The sequence below is a fragment of the Coptis chinensis genome, chromosome 5, assembly GCF_015680905.1.
Source record: "Coptis chinensis isolate HL-2020 chromosome 5, ASM1568090v1, whole genome shotgun sequence".
In the NCBI taxonomy this organism is placed as follows: Eukaryota; Viridiplantae; Streptophyta; class Magnoliopsida; order Ranunculales; family Ranunculaceae; genus Coptis; species Coptis chinensis.
The window spans coordinates 92,239,500-92,258,167 of NC_141460.1; the positions used below are offsets into that span (position 1 = coordinate 92,239,500).

The 18,668-nt window shown below is 37.6% G+C and overlaps 1 protein-coding gene and 2 long non-coding RNA genes across 4 annotated transcripts; all 3 read right to left on the bottom strand.

The window, feature by feature from the left end:
• Window positions 1-4,564: 4,564 nt before the first annotated feature.
• On the bottom strand, window positions 4,565-6,286 carry LOC147500100 (putative bifunctional methylthioribulose-1-phosphate dehydratase/enolase-phosphatase E1). Its single transcript, XM_086561812.1, has 5 exons — window positions 6,243-6,286; window positions 6,049-6,158; window positions 5,481-5,617; window positions 5,298-5,393; window positions 4,565-4,733 (listed from the first exon to the last, which is right to left on the bottom strand). The coding sequence occupies exons 1-5, from the start codon at window positions 6,284-6,286 to the stop codon at window positions 4,725-4,727; spliced, it is 396 nt and encodes a 131-aa protein (XP_086417938.1). The 3' UTR covers window positions 4,565-4,724.
• Window positions 6,287-6,633: 347 nt separating this feature from the next.
• On the bottom strand, window positions 6,634-8,407 carry LOC147500101 (uncharacterized). The gene is made up of 5 exons (XR_015196195.1): window positions 8,282-8,407; window positions 7,358-7,417; window positions 7,184-7,279; window positions 6,898-7,032; window positions 6,634-6,769 (listed from the first exon to the last, which is right to left on the bottom strand). It is a non-coding gene; the product is annotated as an uncharacterized LOC147500101 (long non-coding RNA).
• Window positions 8,408-9,925: 1,518 nt separating this feature from the next.
• On the bottom strand, window positions 9,926-16,162 carry LOC147500102 (uncharacterized). 2 transcript variants are annotated; one of them, XR_015196198.1, is made up of 3 exons: window positions 16,014-16,162; window positions 15,873-15,947; window positions 9,926-10,026 (listed from the first exon to the last, which is right to left on the bottom strand). It is a non-coding gene; the product is annotated as an uncharacterized LOC147500102 (long non-coding RNA). The 2 variants fall into 2 exon arrangements; XR_015196199.1 differs by lacking the exon at window positions 9,926-10,026 and adding an exon at window positions 10,449-10,509.
• Window positions 16,163-18,668: the final 2,506 nt, after the last annotated feature.

The window sequence follows — 18,668 nt, forward strand, 5'->3', positions numbered from 1 at the left end:
GAAACTTCAATTATTCCCAGTATTCCATTTCGATGATGCATGTTTTATCACTATATTTATTTTAATTTCGAATCCCGCAAAAGTGCGTAAAATATAATTATTACATGATTATTAAACACATAATCGACCAAAATGCTATGTCTCGGGGTTTAATATTACAGTTTTGGGTGCTTATCACACCACCACCAAAAACAAAGACTTTGCTTGTCCTCAAGCAAAGAAGAGACATTAAAATGATAAGTGGTCAAAAATGTGTTGTCATAAGCTAAATCTCATTTCGCAGAGTGCGGTTGCATTGACCGTATGCAACAAGGCCTTGAACCACTAGGAATTCCCTAATGGACGAGTTGTAGCCTCGTGAAAGTTTTCCAGAGAAGATACTCACAAACTTCATTTTATACTACAATGATTTCAAGAACAAAGGCTTGTTTCCTTAATTAATCGTGTATCTAGACATCTCACTAGCAGGGGAAACAAGGATTTGTCTTTCAAATTCAAGTTAATATACATACAATAATTGAAACATCTATGTATGAGTATGCATGCAATAATCTAATAATGAAATGTACGGTGGAGGGCCGTTTACGGATCCTTTGGATAAGCGTCTTAATTAGGTTCTCACGGTGTATGTGTCGAAACACAATTTCTCTCTTATTTTTCCACTCAAGCTTTGCTATCTCCATTGTCGCGGTGGGCACATGTTTCCTCACATACTTAATGGCGGTTAGAGGAGGCCGAGGTCGAGAAGTCACAACTACTACTTATTATCACACTATCATATTCCTAATCGAGCTAGAGGTCTTTATTAGGTGTTATGGGGGCTTAGGTGATAGTGTAGAAGAAAATGGAATGGAAAGTTCAAAATGATAAGTATGAGAGAATAAGGTCTTGAGATATTTATACTTAGAGAATCCTTATTTTCTTTCCTCCTTCTAACACATGGGTTTCCATACTTGGATTTTTCAAGCATTTGTATTCCCTTTTGATTTGATTTTTTTTGGGGGGAATTCTAACCTTGACATTTCTTTTGATTTTTGGAAACATATTTATATATATATATATATATATATATATATTTTTTTTTTTTTTTTTTTTTTTTTTTTTTTTTTTGTGAAACAGGTAACTGAATTTGATTTGTGACAAGGTTTTTCTCTTCATTTTTCTGCACTTCATCCTATTTCTCATACTCATCATCTAGGTAAGCTTATTTATTTGTGGTTACTAGATGGGTAATGATTTTTTTTGGTGAAGTAGAAAGGATTAATAAAAGGTTCAGTGGGGCGACTAGCAATAAATTTTTTTTACAGGTGTGAATTTTTGGCTATATCGATCCAAAGAAGGCCTAAATTCTCGCCTAGGATTTGGGTAGTGATCAAGTAAGTAGACGTGTAAACTTCTCTATTCGGAAGAACTACTCCTCAGTGTCATTACTCATATATCATACATTTTGAGGCTTTTGGTTAGATTCTTACAAGATATGGAAACTAAATTGTCTAACCTTGGGTCCTTAAACTTCATCACAGATACATTTAATGATAGTAGTGCATGAATGCTCATGAAAAGATGTAAAACTATTGCATAATTATTAAATTAAGTTTCTAAGAACAAGTCATAATTTTGATGCTAGGGTGAGATTTCTAAATATTTTTCATCATAGAAAGAGAAACGAGAATTTGTCACTAAATACATTTATTTAGACATTAAGTAAACTATATACAACTATGCATGCCTAATTTTTGCAAAAGGTTCTCACCACCCCCAAACGGTCGACATTAATCGTGTCCTCAAAGTGTAAAGAGGAAGAAAGAGTATACACGAGAGGCTTTGAGCAAAAATAAAGTCGACATCTTCCACGTAAATTTATTGTAACACACTATATATTATACATCATAAAAGTAGAAGCATACCGTTAGAGTAGCACAATCTTGTTAGGTTATTTATTTATTTCATATCAAAACGTAAAACAAATATGTACATGCATCAACTCACATTGCCCCATCCTTGAACTGGGGGATAGTCCCTCCTTGCCTCGTCCCTATAGAAATGTCATTCCTTTGCATCCCGCCAATCTATCATAGCTTTCCAGACTTCACTCCACTTCCTCTTCTTTGCATTGTCTAGATGAGCTATCATTTTATCATCATCAGGGAAAGAACGAACTTTCTTAAGATACCTTTGCGCGGTCCATGTCGAAATCGCATAAAAGAACGAATTATCTTGTTTGTTGGACACATAGAGTTCGACCTTTACCCGGTCTCGAAGGTGGCCGCGAACTTCGAGGAAGTACGCCCTCACTATCCTACATCTTTGAACTGGCGAGGGGTGATATAGTGTTGTCAAAAAGACCGAAGCTTTTTTAAGATTCTCAATTACTAGTTCAGAATGTCAAGGTGGTATGTTCTTTGGGCCAATGCATGGAATGTCTTATGCTTGATTTTGATGCGGTGGAAAAATGCCAATCCCCATGATGTTGAGAAGAATAAATAGCATGGCAATTCCAACATTCGTGGTCATACTGGCTAGTGGAATAGTGAATTCCGGCCATCGGCCAGCTTCGGCACGTTCTTTGACGTGGGCAAGGCCATCGCCATACCGGGCAGCAAAATCTTCCCTAGAATAGTCATTAAGGTCATTCTCTATCATGTATTGAATGGGGAGATCTGGCTAAAGAGGCGGAAGGTCTAGAGCCATAGCCACTGTTGGCTCATAAAAAGCGTGTCGGGTGTTACCAATACGTGAGTGTAAAACCATTTAAAAGGGAAACCCCCGATACGGTAGATCTTCCATGTTATCATAAAAATAAGTTGCCAAACCTAGGGAGTATGTCTGCTCCGGGTGTAGAATGAGAGAGTTCCAACCAACTTGAGTGATGTAGTCTCTGAAAAGATGTCCATATGCTTGGGAGAATTCAAAGAATGAATGGAAAGATTGTTCGGAATCATCTTTGGAGCTTCTATTGTGAAAAAATTGTGACCTATTTAGACAAGGATAAACAAATATTAGAGTATGATGAGAATAATTAAGTAAAAACAAATTACCATACGAAAATTAAAAACTAAAAAGAAAATGATAGATAATATAAAATTGCAAAATTTAAATGGTTTCATTGGCCCAAGCTTGGCGATGATCCTTTTGTGGGAGGGATCCATTTATAAGATTTTTCTATGTCGTTAATCCGCGGCAAATGACTGTTGCAACATTTTGTTTTCTCGTCGGTAAAATCTCGGTGGTTCTCCATTATGAGAGTGTGATTTGCCAAGAATTGGTTGTCTTGGTTGTGCAAGAATTGTGCTTGTTCCTCTTCGTTTATTGTCCGCAGTCCCGAAATTCAAAATTTGGTGATAATAATGTTCGACGTTTGAATAATGTCATCGAGTCCTTGTTGAATTAAGCGAAGCCCTTCCATGGGATTAAATACGTTGCATAATGCATTTTCAGTAAAGATGTTGTCGGTGGAACAATCTTCGTTTGGTCCTGTACCGACATGGTTCTTTGCAACGTCGGGGTTCCAGAATCCGTTCCTACATACTGAGTGAATGGTAAGAATGTTAGCTGTTCGAAGTGGTGTATGAGGAGAAGTACTAGAAAAACCCCAATGTATCATGATAAGTGTCACAATGGTTGGTAAAGGAGCTGCCTTTTTCCTGGCACGTGCGATCGCATTCCAGGTTTTACGCCACGGTCCAAAACCGTGGGAAAAGGGCTTTCCCCACGGTTTTGGACCGTCAAAGGACCGTGGGCTTTTTGTGCGTCGGGAATGGTCTGCCGACAGCCATAACCGTCGGTAAAGCTCACCAATAGCGACGGTCTTTGCGACGGTCATTGCCGTCGGTATAGCCACGGTTTAAACCCGTAAGAAAAGCCGTCGGAAAAAGTAAGTATTTCCCATGGTTTAAGACCGTAGGTAAAGATTATTTTTACCGACGGTCATAGGCCGTGGGTAAAGATATTTACTACGGTCTTAGTTCGTGGGATTTGGTGTTTGCGTCGTGAATTTTGGTTTTTGGCTGGTTGTTATTTGACCGTGGGCAAAGTGGACGACCGTGGGAAAAAGTACTTTTGCGACGGCTATGGGCCGTGGCAGAGTTATTTATTGTTTTAAAAAAAATATTGATATTTTAATTTCTATTGGTTCATTTTACCTGCAATCATCAACAAAGACCTAGCAAAACTCCCCTAACCATCCTACACTTCAAAATCACCATTTCCATTCATCCTCATCATCTTGAAAGAATCGCGGTTGAGCTATATAAAAAATATATATAATTACAAGGTACGGAGAAAGCAACAAAGGAAATAGAGGAGATCTCAAGTAACTAGCCAAATTAACCAATCACCGAGAGGCAAGAAGCCATAAATAGCATAAATTACACTACTAGCACAAATTTCAATATAAAATAAGGTAAAAAATGCACTTTGGTTCATTGCTTATTTTATTTCAAGCTGCAAATACATCTCTAATTATTACACATGAGAGGATAACATACTTGTAATGGAGTGCTATCAACTATCAACTTTCACGAGAATGCACTAAAGATGTTTTTTGCTAATTAGAGTATACCAGTTCAGCCTGTCAAAATGATGTCAATTGAAGTCCAAACACAGAAATAACACCCAAATAAAATTACATGCCTTTTCATGCATCTTTCTAGCAGATTCTTCCTTTTGAAGTTTCTCTTTGTAATCACTCTCGAGTTGGCTCAAATGCATCTGGAATAAACGAGTTATACCACCTGATGATTAAGCATTTCTAAAGGTATCAGAACTCATCTGGTGAAGAAACAATTTGGTGAATTAGCGAACCCTTTTTGCATTCAAGATATGCAAACAGAACAAAAAAAATGTGTATTCATAAAAAAAAAAAGGTTCCCAGTTAAATAGGTGTTCTACTTCATGCATTTGATCCATATGCACAAGTGTATATTTCCCACCCTAATTTGATGTGAATACTAATTAGAGGGATGTATTTCAATTCACGAAGTTATTTCTAAAATAATTTCTGGAAATCACCAAAAGAAACAGACGAACAAAATCGCTTTAATACTCTAATGAGCTTCCTCAGTGCATTAATATGTACATACAGTATATTGTAGTAGACGTTTTCAAAAAAATCCCCTTCTTTGGGCCAAAACTGTAAAAAAAAAAAAAAAAAACAGTATTCTATGTAGCATCCAAGTGTTACTTATACTGTCCATGTCAACAAAAAGAAACTAACATTAAGGAAGTAGTAGTTATAGTAAGCACAATATGTTTGAGGTAAATAAGAGTGAGTATAATCAATATTCAAAAACATTTACTCGAAATTCCTTTGCGCCGGGACAAAGCAAGGTTGCAAGACAAGACTCCATCCCATGACTGTGTATAACTGCCCCAGCATTTCTCATCTGATAAGCCTAGTAAGAGTATACAAAAAAGTGTAACTCAGTAACCAAACCATAAAGCCAAAACAAAAAACAAAAACCAAAATAAAAAATGCAGACCTTCATAAAAAGTGAAGCACAATCCGTACACTTGGGAGGTTTATTAGGATAAGGCTTAGGAGAAGGTGTAAACAAAACAGAGCCATTTGAGTCAAGTAAATACATATCTTCAGGAACCATTCTTTCCTTCTGTACACCTATTATATCAAACAAACTGAATCAACCAATGAAAAAATAGTTCAAGTATCAAGAAACAAAACAAAGGAGATGTTGTAATGTACCTGAAGGAGACATATTACAATATGCATTTTCTCCATAGTATAAAAAGTTCAGCTGTTGTGAGTTTTCACAATGAATTAAGATAGCTTCCTTTTCCAATTCACAACAAACTAATCATAACGACATAAACAAATATTCCTCTAGCAATTCTAGTGTAGCAATTATCAGTTTTGGCATGTACTATGTAATTTATTCATGTCTATCAACCACAAAGAAACATATTATTAGATGTGCCAACCAACCTCTACAGATATAACATAATACCACCATATAAATACCTGGAATTAGCTAAATGCAATAAATAAAGCAAAAAAAAAAAAAAAAAAAACATTTGACAAGAATATCATACCCAGATCATCTTCTTCACTTGAAATGGATTGTTTCATCATAGACTGATAACCAAAAGGCAACCGTGACAAAACAGATTGCGTTAAATGCTTTTCCATATCATCTATACATCTGCCACCCAATCTTCCACACATCATTAACACATAAAACAACTTCTCCCCCATAAAAACACACATAATAACCAAAAAATTTCACCTTTTAGCAAGCTTCTGTTCTTGTTCAGAAAGCCAGTTCCACATATCAGTAGTTTTTGATATATATATCATATACTTTTCAATCTACAATAATAAAAAAATGCCCATAATTAGAAACAATATAAATAAATACGTCAAACACGAAAAGAATCCGAGTTAGTGATCACCTTATAAAGACGAATTCTAAGATATGATCTCAAAAGAAACTGACTTCGATCCAAATCCACTTGATCTCCTCGGCTTGTTTGCAATTAATCTATGTTATTGATGAACCATTATACTAATAGAATACTTTCAAGTAACATAGTATATGTAAAGTTAGGGCCATAATGTACACACCTGTTTAAGGCACTCTAACTTTCATGCCTGAAAGATATGGCTATCTGTGTCTCGTACAGTCAAGAATTGCATCTGATCTTGGTGAAATTGCACGCGCGTCTCTGCAAGAGAGGCTGGAACTCGCCCATTTGGAATCTGCAAGAATTTACTGGCCTGTTTCTCCCATCCATCGGTGCTCCAAACACATAACTGGGATATTTTTGGGCATTGAACAAAAAAAGAAGGAAAAATAAGTTATTCCTGTTTTCACAGCTTCACAATTGTTAGCTGAACAGAATTACAGAAAAATTGTTGAAAGAAAGATAACATTTTCCAACCTTGTTCCATCAGCACTGTAGGACATTGTTGATTGTTGTACAACAATGACCAGGTGCATCGTAGTCGACTCTTGATCCCAAATTGTCATACAACCAAGCTTTAATCTTCCCATCCATAGCCGTCGAAAAGATAAACTGAACAAGGAAGAACACGGAAAAAAAATAATGTAGTTGGAGTATGTCAGGACGCAAGCATGGGGGGTAGAGGGGGCCTATATAAAACAACCAACCAAAACAAGGTACAAGTAACATAATATTCATGAAGCTATACTAGACTACAGAATACCTGGATATTTTCCTCGTGCATACAGAAAACACAGGTGCTTTGTGAGTTGTGACCTTCAAATGTGTATTGCTTGGCACCTGTGTCTGCATCCCATACCTGCACGACTTTATCTTTAATGATTGAGGTCCTTTACTTCTACACGACATAACAAAAAATGGCATGGGCCAAACATACCTTGGTAGCCTTGTCATCTCCACAACTCACAATGCACACAGAACCAATATGAGCATCTATCTGCATAAGATTAATATATTCAAAGGAAAATATAAACTCAGCAAATCTACATGTGGCTGGGGAAAAACACAATAGGGACATAAAGAACTAGAGACGAAGTTCTTCTCCTATCAGAAATCTGTGTCCCTAAACATACTTTGACACTTAAACCCATAACTGCCTTCAATCCCAACCTCCTAACCAAGAGACTGGTATAGAAAATGAACGGCATAGAATAGCACCAACTCTGCGCAGTTGGGTTCTTCTTGGGTCTGTTGTGGATATTAATTACCTTCAGAGGTCAGCCTAACAATTTTCATATGGGCATTCTGACATGAAGGTTCTTACAATTGTGTATAGTCTAGAACATTTTTGAGAAAAAGAGTCAAAACTGTTAGTCTGTGACAAGCTCCTTGTGGCTTCAACTTAAGTTCTCGTAGACACTAGGGTTTTTATTTTGGCTTGGTAAACACTTGGAGAAAGGATATCTGGATGATTTTGGTAAGGTGGATTACTTCAATTCTTCTGGCCCTAGTCATCCTACGCACCTACATTCTAGTCAGCACTGGTTCTTTCTCACAGGAATAGCTGTCATATGAACCAGACATAGACAACAATACAAGTATCAACAATCAGGAATAGTTCAAGTATCAAGAAACCTTCTAGCACAAGTGCCATAGTGGCAGACCCCTTACTACAAGTTTCTCTTTCGAAGTCTTCAGCAAATGAGCAGAAGTCCGCAGGAACACATAATGATTTAGTGCCAACAACACAGGTAAGCATCACAGTGCATGCATGAGATCGATGCCAACCAAACTTTACTTAGTGAACTTGAAATTTTAAAAAGAGTGAGATATAAATATTTCAAAGTAGAATAGCACATACCTAAGTTTCAACATTCCTTCAAGTCGCCACCCTTTTCCCTCCTCCTTTATTCGGGCTTGGGACCGACAATGCAAATAAATTTGCATTGGCGGAGTTAAAAGGGGGTTAGTACAATTGAGTAGAGTCCACCACCTAAATATCAAACACATAGACATACATACATATGCAAGTTCCACAATGAAAAAATAAAACTAAATAGATGAATAAGATAAACTATTCCATCTAACAAAATTATCTATAGAAAGACAAAGTCTGCACAAAATGAAGCTTACATGTCTAATAAAGTACCTTAAGCTTACATGGAACTCAAAATGAACCTTACATGTCTAATAAAGTACTTAAGCTTACATGGAACTCAAAATGAAACTTACTAGTTCAAGTTTGCTTCCTAACAACGAGGAGGGAGAAAATTGAGAAACGCTTTAGGCCATATAACATTTCCCTGCCCAATTTGTCCAAGGGTTCGAAAGTGGTTATATGGTTCCGGTATCTCACATGAGCTTTCGATAATCGCTTCAATGCAGACTAGGAAATTGCCATCCCCTACGGTTCTTCTACCAATTTTATGTCCTGGATCAACATTTATCACCCTCCCAGATGCAACTTTTCTCAAAGGCCAATGAGCTCTAACATCCACTTCAACATCAATGTAATTGCTTTCCTGAAAAACAGTGCAAGAAACATTACTAGTCGAGTATACATGTTTCATTAAGAACATAAAAAAAATTAAATAGATTACATACATTAGAAACTGTGTTACGTGAAGAGAATCCAGAAGAAGAAGATGGTCCATTAGGGGTACTAGGCGTGATTGGTATCATACGGGAGAGAATCTGCACTGCTTGAGTCAGCTGATCTACTTGCCCTTGAAATTTGTTAGTCACCTGATCAAGTTTATTTTCAAACAAGGCGGCTAAGTCCGAAGTCGCCTTCACTTGTTTCTGATTCCTCTTGACATAAGGAGACGAATTCTTCAATTTTGATTTGGAGCAACCCGATCCCATCCGCATCGACCTCTACCATCCTTGCCAAGAACCTATTTAATTGGAAAATTTTAATTTATGCTTATAACTAATATTCTAGACTAATTTACCTTTTGAAAAAAAAAAACAATTAAATTTCAAACCTACGCCCAAAGATCACAAGTCGGTCCGATTGAGGATTGGAGGCGAATGTTCACCAATCTTATCCTATTGATAGATAAACATACCAACTCCGGGTATCAATACCATATATGTATGCAAATTGAAAAATCACAAAAGGTACCATATAAAGACTTACCGCCAAATCTTGTCTTTGCGGAATTTTGTTTTTCCCATGGCTATGCATGCCTAGGTACAAGTCACCACGGAAAATTTCTACATCTGGCACACCTCTTTCCTTTGCAATCTCATGGCGAACAAGTTGTGCCGGTGTCCTTCCTGAGCAATTGGGTTCTGTTTGCTTCGCGCGATTAATTTTATTTTTCGCACTTTTTGCCTACACGTCATTGATAAAAATCAAACTAGTATACAAAGAGAAATCACAATTTATCAGACAACATACTATCAAATAGGTAATGTAAAATGATTGGGTATGGTTTACAAACCTTAAAGTCGTCATCGTATTACAAAGCTCCACAAAGCTCTCCAATCCTCCAAAGGAATGTCTTCTGGGGCTTCCATTGTTCTCACTTCTTCTGGATCCTTACCATCAAGGTATGTCTTCTTTAAGTCATACTTGCGACTCCTCCAAGCAGCCGTGATCTTGTCTCGAACATAATCACAAGCAACCCCCTCATCATCATCCTCAAATTGAAACATATTATTCAAACTATCAATTATGGTTTTATAAGGGAAGATATCATTCTCAAAGACAACCTATGATCATATCCGGAAAAGATTTATAGTAAATCGGGATCTCGCTTAACAAGTGTAGCAATTTCACTAGACAAGTGATGTACACCCTTTTAGGGGAGCAAGGCTGCAAGGTGTCTTGAGTTAATCGAAGAACAATTTTCTCACCGGTTTCAACCTTTTCGAAAGCGGTATATTTGGCCTCTAGTATTACCCGACCTTCGCCCGTGAAGTGGCGGACATACGATCATAAAATGGGTGGAAGTCAGTGAAGCAAAATGTTATGTAGCCTAATGTCGATAAAATGTTATGTAGCCTAATGTTATGTACTGCCCTAGGGACTCTCGAAGTGGAACCGAACCATGTGATGTGCTGCTAACCATTGTAAATTACCTGATATTAAAAAAAAAATGCATTATCAAACAAATAATCACACATGGGACGTACACTAGACAATGCCACAATAGCTAATAATATTTTCAGCAGGTCAAGTGTTTTATGAGGGCTACAAGTCAAGATGTTTAAAATTGAATAGATGTCCTTACAGAGTTAAAATAGACATGCAATACGTCAAACAAAAAAAAACGCATATGTAAAGGAAAAAGTTTAAAAAAAAAACATACACTTATTTTAAGTTCCAATATATAGATACATACATTCACTTTTTTCTAAGTCTTTTTCTTAGCCTAGGAACTTGCTTGAGCCTCAACCATGTCTTCTTGGTCATTAAATATCACTTCGTCTTCCATTCTAATTGGTTCTTGATTCACTAGCCCCGCAAAGGATTCATCCACAACTACATCTTCCGACACCAATCTTGTTGCATCTAGATCAGAGTATACCCTTCTTGGAACCTCAATCACCGCGATGCCAATCGATTCACTGGGTCTTGAGAGTAAAAGACTTGTGATACGTGCTTTCGGAAGAATAAATGGCTCGTCGTCCTCCTTTGGGATGACCCATATATATTGGACAAATTGACCAACAACAACTTTGATTCATTATCGACCTTCACACCATGTTGGAGCTTAACCCGATCCACACTTGAATATAAGCGGTTCATAGTCAATACTCGGTACTCAATTGAATGATTTTTCTAATAACACCATAGTATTCGCCAGACCCATCAATTGGATTCTTATCCTTAGCACTTTTTAAAAGGTAGTTGGGCACTTGGTAGAAACTCCACTATTCTCGATTTTTAGTTTAGTCATCTCGTAATCCTTGGTGACAAATAAAACCCATTCACCGTGTACTTATCATAAGTTCGCCTCTCGTGTTGGTCCCCTTGCTATTTGTATGAGCTCATCATCTTTCGGGTTTTGAGCGTCAAGTTGTCTCCTTAACCATGGCATGAACTCATCTTTTTCAGGTACTTCAGATTGCCTCTACCCTTCTCCCCATGGTCCTCCTACATGTTTCGAGGGAAGCTATCGTACTCCCCTAAAGTGAGCAAATTTCTCATGTAAAACACATACAATACAAAATAAAATATGGAATTGAAAAGCACATCCACAATGTAACAACCCTAAAAAAATCGTACTTTTTCCACATATCATACTTGGGGTGGCTTTTCAATATCCATTGTCGTTTTGTTCCCACTCAACACCTTCTAGAAGATAACGTTCGAGGACCAAGAGGACCAACTTCGTCTTCCTCACTAACACTAAGAATCGAACACGGAGGTATTGTTACCGTAGAACCCTCGCATCTTCATCTAGTTTTTGAAGGATGCCACCCCCTCCTTCATATCCTCCACGGTATGTCATTGTTTCCTCCTTCAAATATCTCTCGCAATGCAACCTGGCCGGGCGTGCTTTTGTTAGGTGAGAGTCCTTGTAGGTTTTCATTAACCTTCAAGTGCTAAAATGAATTAGGAAGATTCGTAAAATAAATTCTAACTATTTATAAAAATAAAAATTATTGTACCTTTCGAAAACATACATCCACCGGTAGAACACGGGTCCCAAAACACGGGCCTCATATGCCAAATGAATAGGCGGATGCATCATTATGACAAACAATGAAGGGGGCACATTTTCTCAAGCTCACATAAAGGTTTCGTACCATACCCATCTCAAGTATAGTCACGACTCAACATCAATTCTCCTCGAGCATAGAGCACGGAAAAAGGTACAAAAACTTAGTAGAACATTTCGAGCCTCTTTCCTATCTTTATACGCATGTTGGATTAATACCGGGAGCAAATGTTGCATTAAAATGTGATAATCATGAGACTTCATCCCTTTCAGCTCCATAGACGATCCCTCATTGGCGATAATCCTCCAATTACTACTAAAACCAACCGGAACACGCATATTTCTTAAAGTAGTAAAAAACAACTTCTTCTCCTCAGGTAACAGACACAAAACCCCACGTTTCTTCTTACGAGCATTTTTAGTCAACCAATACTTCTTTTTAATCCTTAAGAGCTCCAAGTCTTTGCGTGCATTAATGTCATCTTTGGTTTTTACTGTGTCCAACATCATAGCAAGAAGTATTTTCATCGATGTTCTTCTCAATGTGCATTACATCAAGGTTATGAAAGATGGGAAGCTCCTCCACATAGTCTAGCTCCTTCAAAAATATTGACTGCTTGTAGAAACAAGAGTCACTGGTATCATATTCCTCCTCAGAATCACCACCCTTCCCTTTCTTTCGTTTTCCCCATTTCACTTTAAGATGTTGGTTGACTCTTTAACCTTCTTACCGGGATGATGCAATGCGGTGGTGCCCGATGTTCTTCTTTCTTGTTGAAAGTCGATTCTCTCACATCAAATCTGCTTGGATCCGATTGCCCTAGAAATCGCCTTCGTGTCAAGATAAACATTTTTCCTCCCATGAACAAGTCTCAAAGTGGAAGTATTAGGACCACAAGGGGGCAAGCAAATCTCCCCTTAGTCCTACAACCGGAGATGTTTCCATATGCGGGGAGGTCATGAATTGTCCACAATAACACCGCCGCGCATGGTGAACACATCTCCTTATTAGCATCTTTAACTAACACTCCGGTATCCCACAAAGACCCATAGACTTCAAAGAACCAATGGCTGCAAGTAAACATCAATATCTTTTTCGGGCTGTTTTGGACCCTCAATAAGCAATGCAAGCATAGTGAATTGCGGTTTCATACACGCCCAGGGGGAGGTTGTATGTGACACACATTACCGCCATGAACTATCGCGAAGTGCTTTGCATTCCAAACGGATTGAACCCATCGATAGAGAAAGACCCAATCGAGCGTTACGAGGCTCTCGGCGAAACTTGGGTATGTTTTATCAATATGTTTCCAAGATGAGGAGTCAACTGGGTGATAACTCACCACCCTTCAATCGGTTTGTAGAGTGCCAACACATTGCTTTTGCTACCCAATCAACACCGTACATTCTCTTCAACCTATCTGCTATATAGGAAAGTACCGCGAATTGCTTTGCGGCTTGCCTTTTTTTTTTGTCTTGAATTGTTGCAAACTTGTATCGTATGAGTTACAAGTAGGGCATTGTTTCGAATTCGTTATCTCCCCAATACAAGATGCGGTCATTCGGGCAAGCATCAATCTTCGGTAATTCAGCCCCAAATCCTTAACAAACTTTTTCTTTCGATATGTATCTTTCGGGATCTTATTACCATGCGGTAGTGCAACTTTAAGTGGCTGGAAGCAACTCGTGAAACCTATGTCGGACCACCCACGCTTGACCTTAATTCGAATAGCTTAATTACAAACTTCAAGACGGTGAAGTCTTTCTGATCGGTATAAAGCACTTGTGGCCTCTTCAAAAATTTTATCCGACACCAATGGCTCTGCTTCATCATCATCGACTAGTCCCTCTTCAGCACCACTTCCCAAACCCCCAAGAAATGTATCCAAGTCTTCACCACCAAATTCTTCTACCACAGTGGCAAATGCATCATTCATATTCTCGAACACATTAGAATTCATATTGGACTCTACATGTGCATCTTGTCTTTTTTCACCATGAAAAATCCAATGTAAATATGTTGGATCAAACCTCCATTTATAAACATGAAATTTCACGGTTTCGTGTGTCAATGCCTTCCCCCCATTTCTACATATCGCGACATGGGCGCGGTATCGATTACCTTATTATGATGGTATTTTTTGCAAACTCTAGAAACTCATCAACACCCTTTAGAAAGCGTTCGTCATGGTGATCTAATTCAATCCAACTTCTATCGATTGGAATAGAACCCTCCATGGTGTATCTAGGAATAAATAAAAGATACACACAACATTCAAAAATGTTAGACATAATAATATATCACCATGCATATATACCACATTAATCCAATCTTGTTCATATCTACAATACCAAAATGCCTAGAAGAATGCGTCGTACAAATGAATCTAATGAATGTGCAAATGGCGTCTGATTTCATGAGCGCTATTCTAGCTACAAATTTCAAACTTCCACAAGTGAAACTAATCAACTGGAGATTATTTCATGGACATGTCCAGACCAGTAAAACTAATCAACTAAAGATTAACTCATAGCACATGCCCAGACTCTAGACTAGTCAAACAAATCAAATATTCATAACAACTGTCCAGACTAGTAAAACTAATCAAACTTTAAAAAGCAAGTAAAGTGACTAGTAATGACTAATCACCAATATCTCCAATTCGACCTTCTAAAATCCATAGGCTATCTCACAAATTTATAGACAATCAGAACATTATATCATAAGTGAATGTATCGAGACTTGTCCCTGAAATTACAGCAACCATTTTTTAAATTGACACGAGCAGTTCTATACGGGGGATGGTTGGTAGCTCTAATGTTCCAACAACAAGCACTACAAGCAGTTCTATGCAGGGAATTTGGTATTACATAAATACAAAACATAAATAGAAATTCTTTACCTTGAATAAAGGTTGCACTTTGAGGACAATCAAACAATCTGAGGTGTTTGGTCGAGAGATAGATTAGGTCTTGATTAAAAACATCCCTTTCAAGTAGCAGGTCGAATTACCAGTAGTTTAACATTTCAGAAATAGCATAATGCGGCCGCACGAGAGAATAATAAAAAAAGAAAAGAAACACAATCCAAAACAAGTCATGATTTCAATACAAAGTAAAAACAGTACCCATGCGAATTTTGACTGCACTACAAAGAGAGAGGCTGGTCAGTTTCTCTTCCCCTCCATTGCTTTATTGCTTTCTACTCGTGTCAATTTGCATCACTTCTCTTTTACTGTTTTAATATATGTGCCATCAAATCTTGATAGTTATGTATTATATAAATGTTTGATTGTTCCTCAACACGCTACTTGAGGTTGAGGAGGATGCAACTCATTCTTCATCTAACATCAAATTTTCAAACGTGACCACTTCATTTTGTTAATCTACAAACTTCTCTGAGATATTCTACTTCAATTTAATTATTATACAGCTATGCAGTTTATTCCCCAGCTTCTTGAAGTTATCTATTCAACGCAAACCACTCTTTCATACTATGTCCTGAAGAGAAAGGTTTAGATAACCATTTACATTGCCTGACATACGTCATTTTCCTAAACACTGAAATTACAAAAAGGCACAGACTATCCGATCAAAGGAGATAAAAAAAAGGTACCAACAACTGAGAGGTGAAAAATTGAAGCGTCCACTTCTTCTAATGGCTAACAAAATTCTTATTATTGATACTACTTTGATAACAACAACATCTAATATTAGATTAAAAACGAAAAAAAAAAATCAAATAAAAAATCAATGTTTAATAGCATAATAAGTCACCTTCAATTTGTAATGGAGGAATCGCGTTCGGAGAAGAGAAACGAAGCTTGTAATCCCTTTCCCACTTAGTAAATCCTAAGAAAATTTAAATTGAAAAATTAGTTCTCCCAGTTGGCAAAAAAAAATCGGTGCTTGAAATACCTTCTTGAGATGAGAGAAGAAGGAACAGAAAAGAAAAATGGGGTTGAGTGGCGGTGGGGGATGAAGTGTTTTAACTGTTGGCGGTGGTGGGGGATGAAGTGTTTTAACTGTTGGCGGTGGGAGATGAGAGAAGAAGGAACAGTCCGATCTTTTATGTTTTCTTTTTTTTAGAAGTGTTTTAACTGTTGGGAGGGAAGAAAGTGGTCAGCCCGCCCAAACTTTTCAGCTATAAGCCCACGGTCGAAACGCGTAGAACAGGTGTCGTGTTAAAAAAATTTGTACCCGACGGTTTTGGCCGTAGCTCTACCCACGGCCCAATTAAAGAGATAAACCGTGGCTAAAGGTATCAAGGCACGAAACGAGAAAAAATGTATTTGCTACGGTCAAAATCCGTAGGAAACTATGCAAGGGTTTATGACCGTGGCTAAAAATACTGGGAATCCGTGGGGAAAAATCGATTTTCTTGTAGTGGTGGCTGTGCAAGAATTGTGCTTGTTCCTCTTCGTTTATTGTCCGCAGGTCCTGAAATTCAAGAAGGCTGGTGATAATAATGTTCTGACGTTTGAATAATGTCATCAGTCCTTGTTGAATTAAGCGAAGCCCTTCCATGGGATTAAATACGTTGCATAATGCATTTTCAAGTAAAGATGTTGTCGGTGGAACAATCTTCGTTTGGTCCCTGCACCGACATGGTTCTTTGCAACGCGTCGGGTTCCGAATCCGTTCCTACATCCGAAAGTGAATGGTAAGAATGTTAGGCTGTTGAAGTGGTGTATGAGGAGAAGTACTAGAAAAACCCCAATGTATCATGATAAGTGTCACAATGGTTGGTAAAGGAGTGCCTTTTTTTTTTTCCGCACGCGCGATCGCGATTCCGGAGAAATTTAATAATGCAAAAATCATTGCAGTTACTCCGCAAGACCCAGAGTAAATGGAGGAGGGTTTGGTTATTTCGAAGTCTTAGACGCGTGCCTAGGACATTATGAGCTACCCATTGGATCACGATAATTGGTTCTTTTGTAAAGATCGCTGATAAACAATACGGTTTTTCCGGTTGTATTCGCCATGAAGGATAGTTGTAAACATCAGATGCCGGATATTATCGAAAGGTGAATCCTGAAGGTGTACTCCTTGGTTTGTAATAGGAATTTGAAGTACCTCAGAGATGATTTCCATAGTCAATTCATGTTCATCCGATTCATAGCACGGACAAAGAATTGTCCGTTTTGAAATAACCGCTTTTGTAAAATAACAAAACCAATTCTCTTGAATAAAATGCTTGCTTATGGTGTAAAAGAGGGTACCATCCTCGACGTAATATTTCAGTGTAAAAAAAATGATGAAAAAGACCATTTTGGAAATTTTCCATAAAATTTTGCTCGGGCACGAAACTTTGAGTGAGGGCAATTAAAGATGGAGTGGTGAAAAAAAAGATTATTTTGGAAAAAGGGAAGTTAAATTTTTGAGGTGTCTATCCTTGTTATAAATAGGCACCCATCCGACAATATAAAAGATACGTTTCGAGGTGTCACAGGGTAGTTAGACCACGTGTGTCTTCTAAGATATGCACAAAAGTGGATGTAGTGTGGATGAGAAGAATGGGGCATGTGACCTTTTTTTTTTTTTTTTTAAGAAAACGTAAGTAGAAGGACAAGGAAATTGCAGATATACGATTACAATAAGATGTAAGAACGTACAACGGTATGGAAACACAACATAATGATACGATGACTTAAATACAAACCTAAATATTATATAGAACTATATGCCACATTAACAACATGACTATAATAAAACAACCGAGCATGAAGACTTGAGTAGCATATTCAATCTGCTGCTGCTCAAACTTTTCTAGTGCATCCATGAATTTTGAGCTTGGAGTGATCTAAAAACGTTTTTTAGAATAAGAAGTGTAGAGGGAAGAATATGAAATGAGTGAATATGGAGGAAGAGTTGAACTTATTTATAGAAAGAAAATTGCCGTTTTATGACCGTTTTCTGACCGTTTTTTAGATGTGGTTCATGACCGTTTTCTGACCATTTTTTAGATGTGGTTCATGACCGTTTTCTGACCATTTTTTAGATGTGGTTCATGACCGTTTTCTGACCATTTTTTAGATGTGGTTCATGACCGTTTTCTGACCGTTTTTTATGCATTTTCATTATCGGTTTCTGAACGTTTTATAAAACGTTAGTTTACGTTAAAATTTGTTGTTTAAGTATGACATTTAAAATATATTTTTATATATATGTATATAATTTATTATTACCAATATATGTTCCTACCTATATACTATAATATTAGATATAGCTAATATATCAAGATAGAAATATTTAGGAACCATCTACTATTAAGCAGGAAAATGCAAACACGTAAATAAAGTATCGATATAAATATTATACAAGACCGGAAAAATAAATCTAGCTACCGATGATCCTCAAAGTCTTTGTAGCGTAATCCTCGGGCTGCGAGAAGAAGAACCGAGGAGTCCCGCGACGTCGTCGGCAGCATAAGCTCCCGTTGAGGCTAATCCGCTCTGGATATCACCAAGAGTATCCATCACCGAGCTCGAAATTGATCTTTGGCTCGCCATGAACATTTGAACCTGGTTGCGCGAGTAAGCATATTGTCCCCGAAATGCGATCATGGAAGCT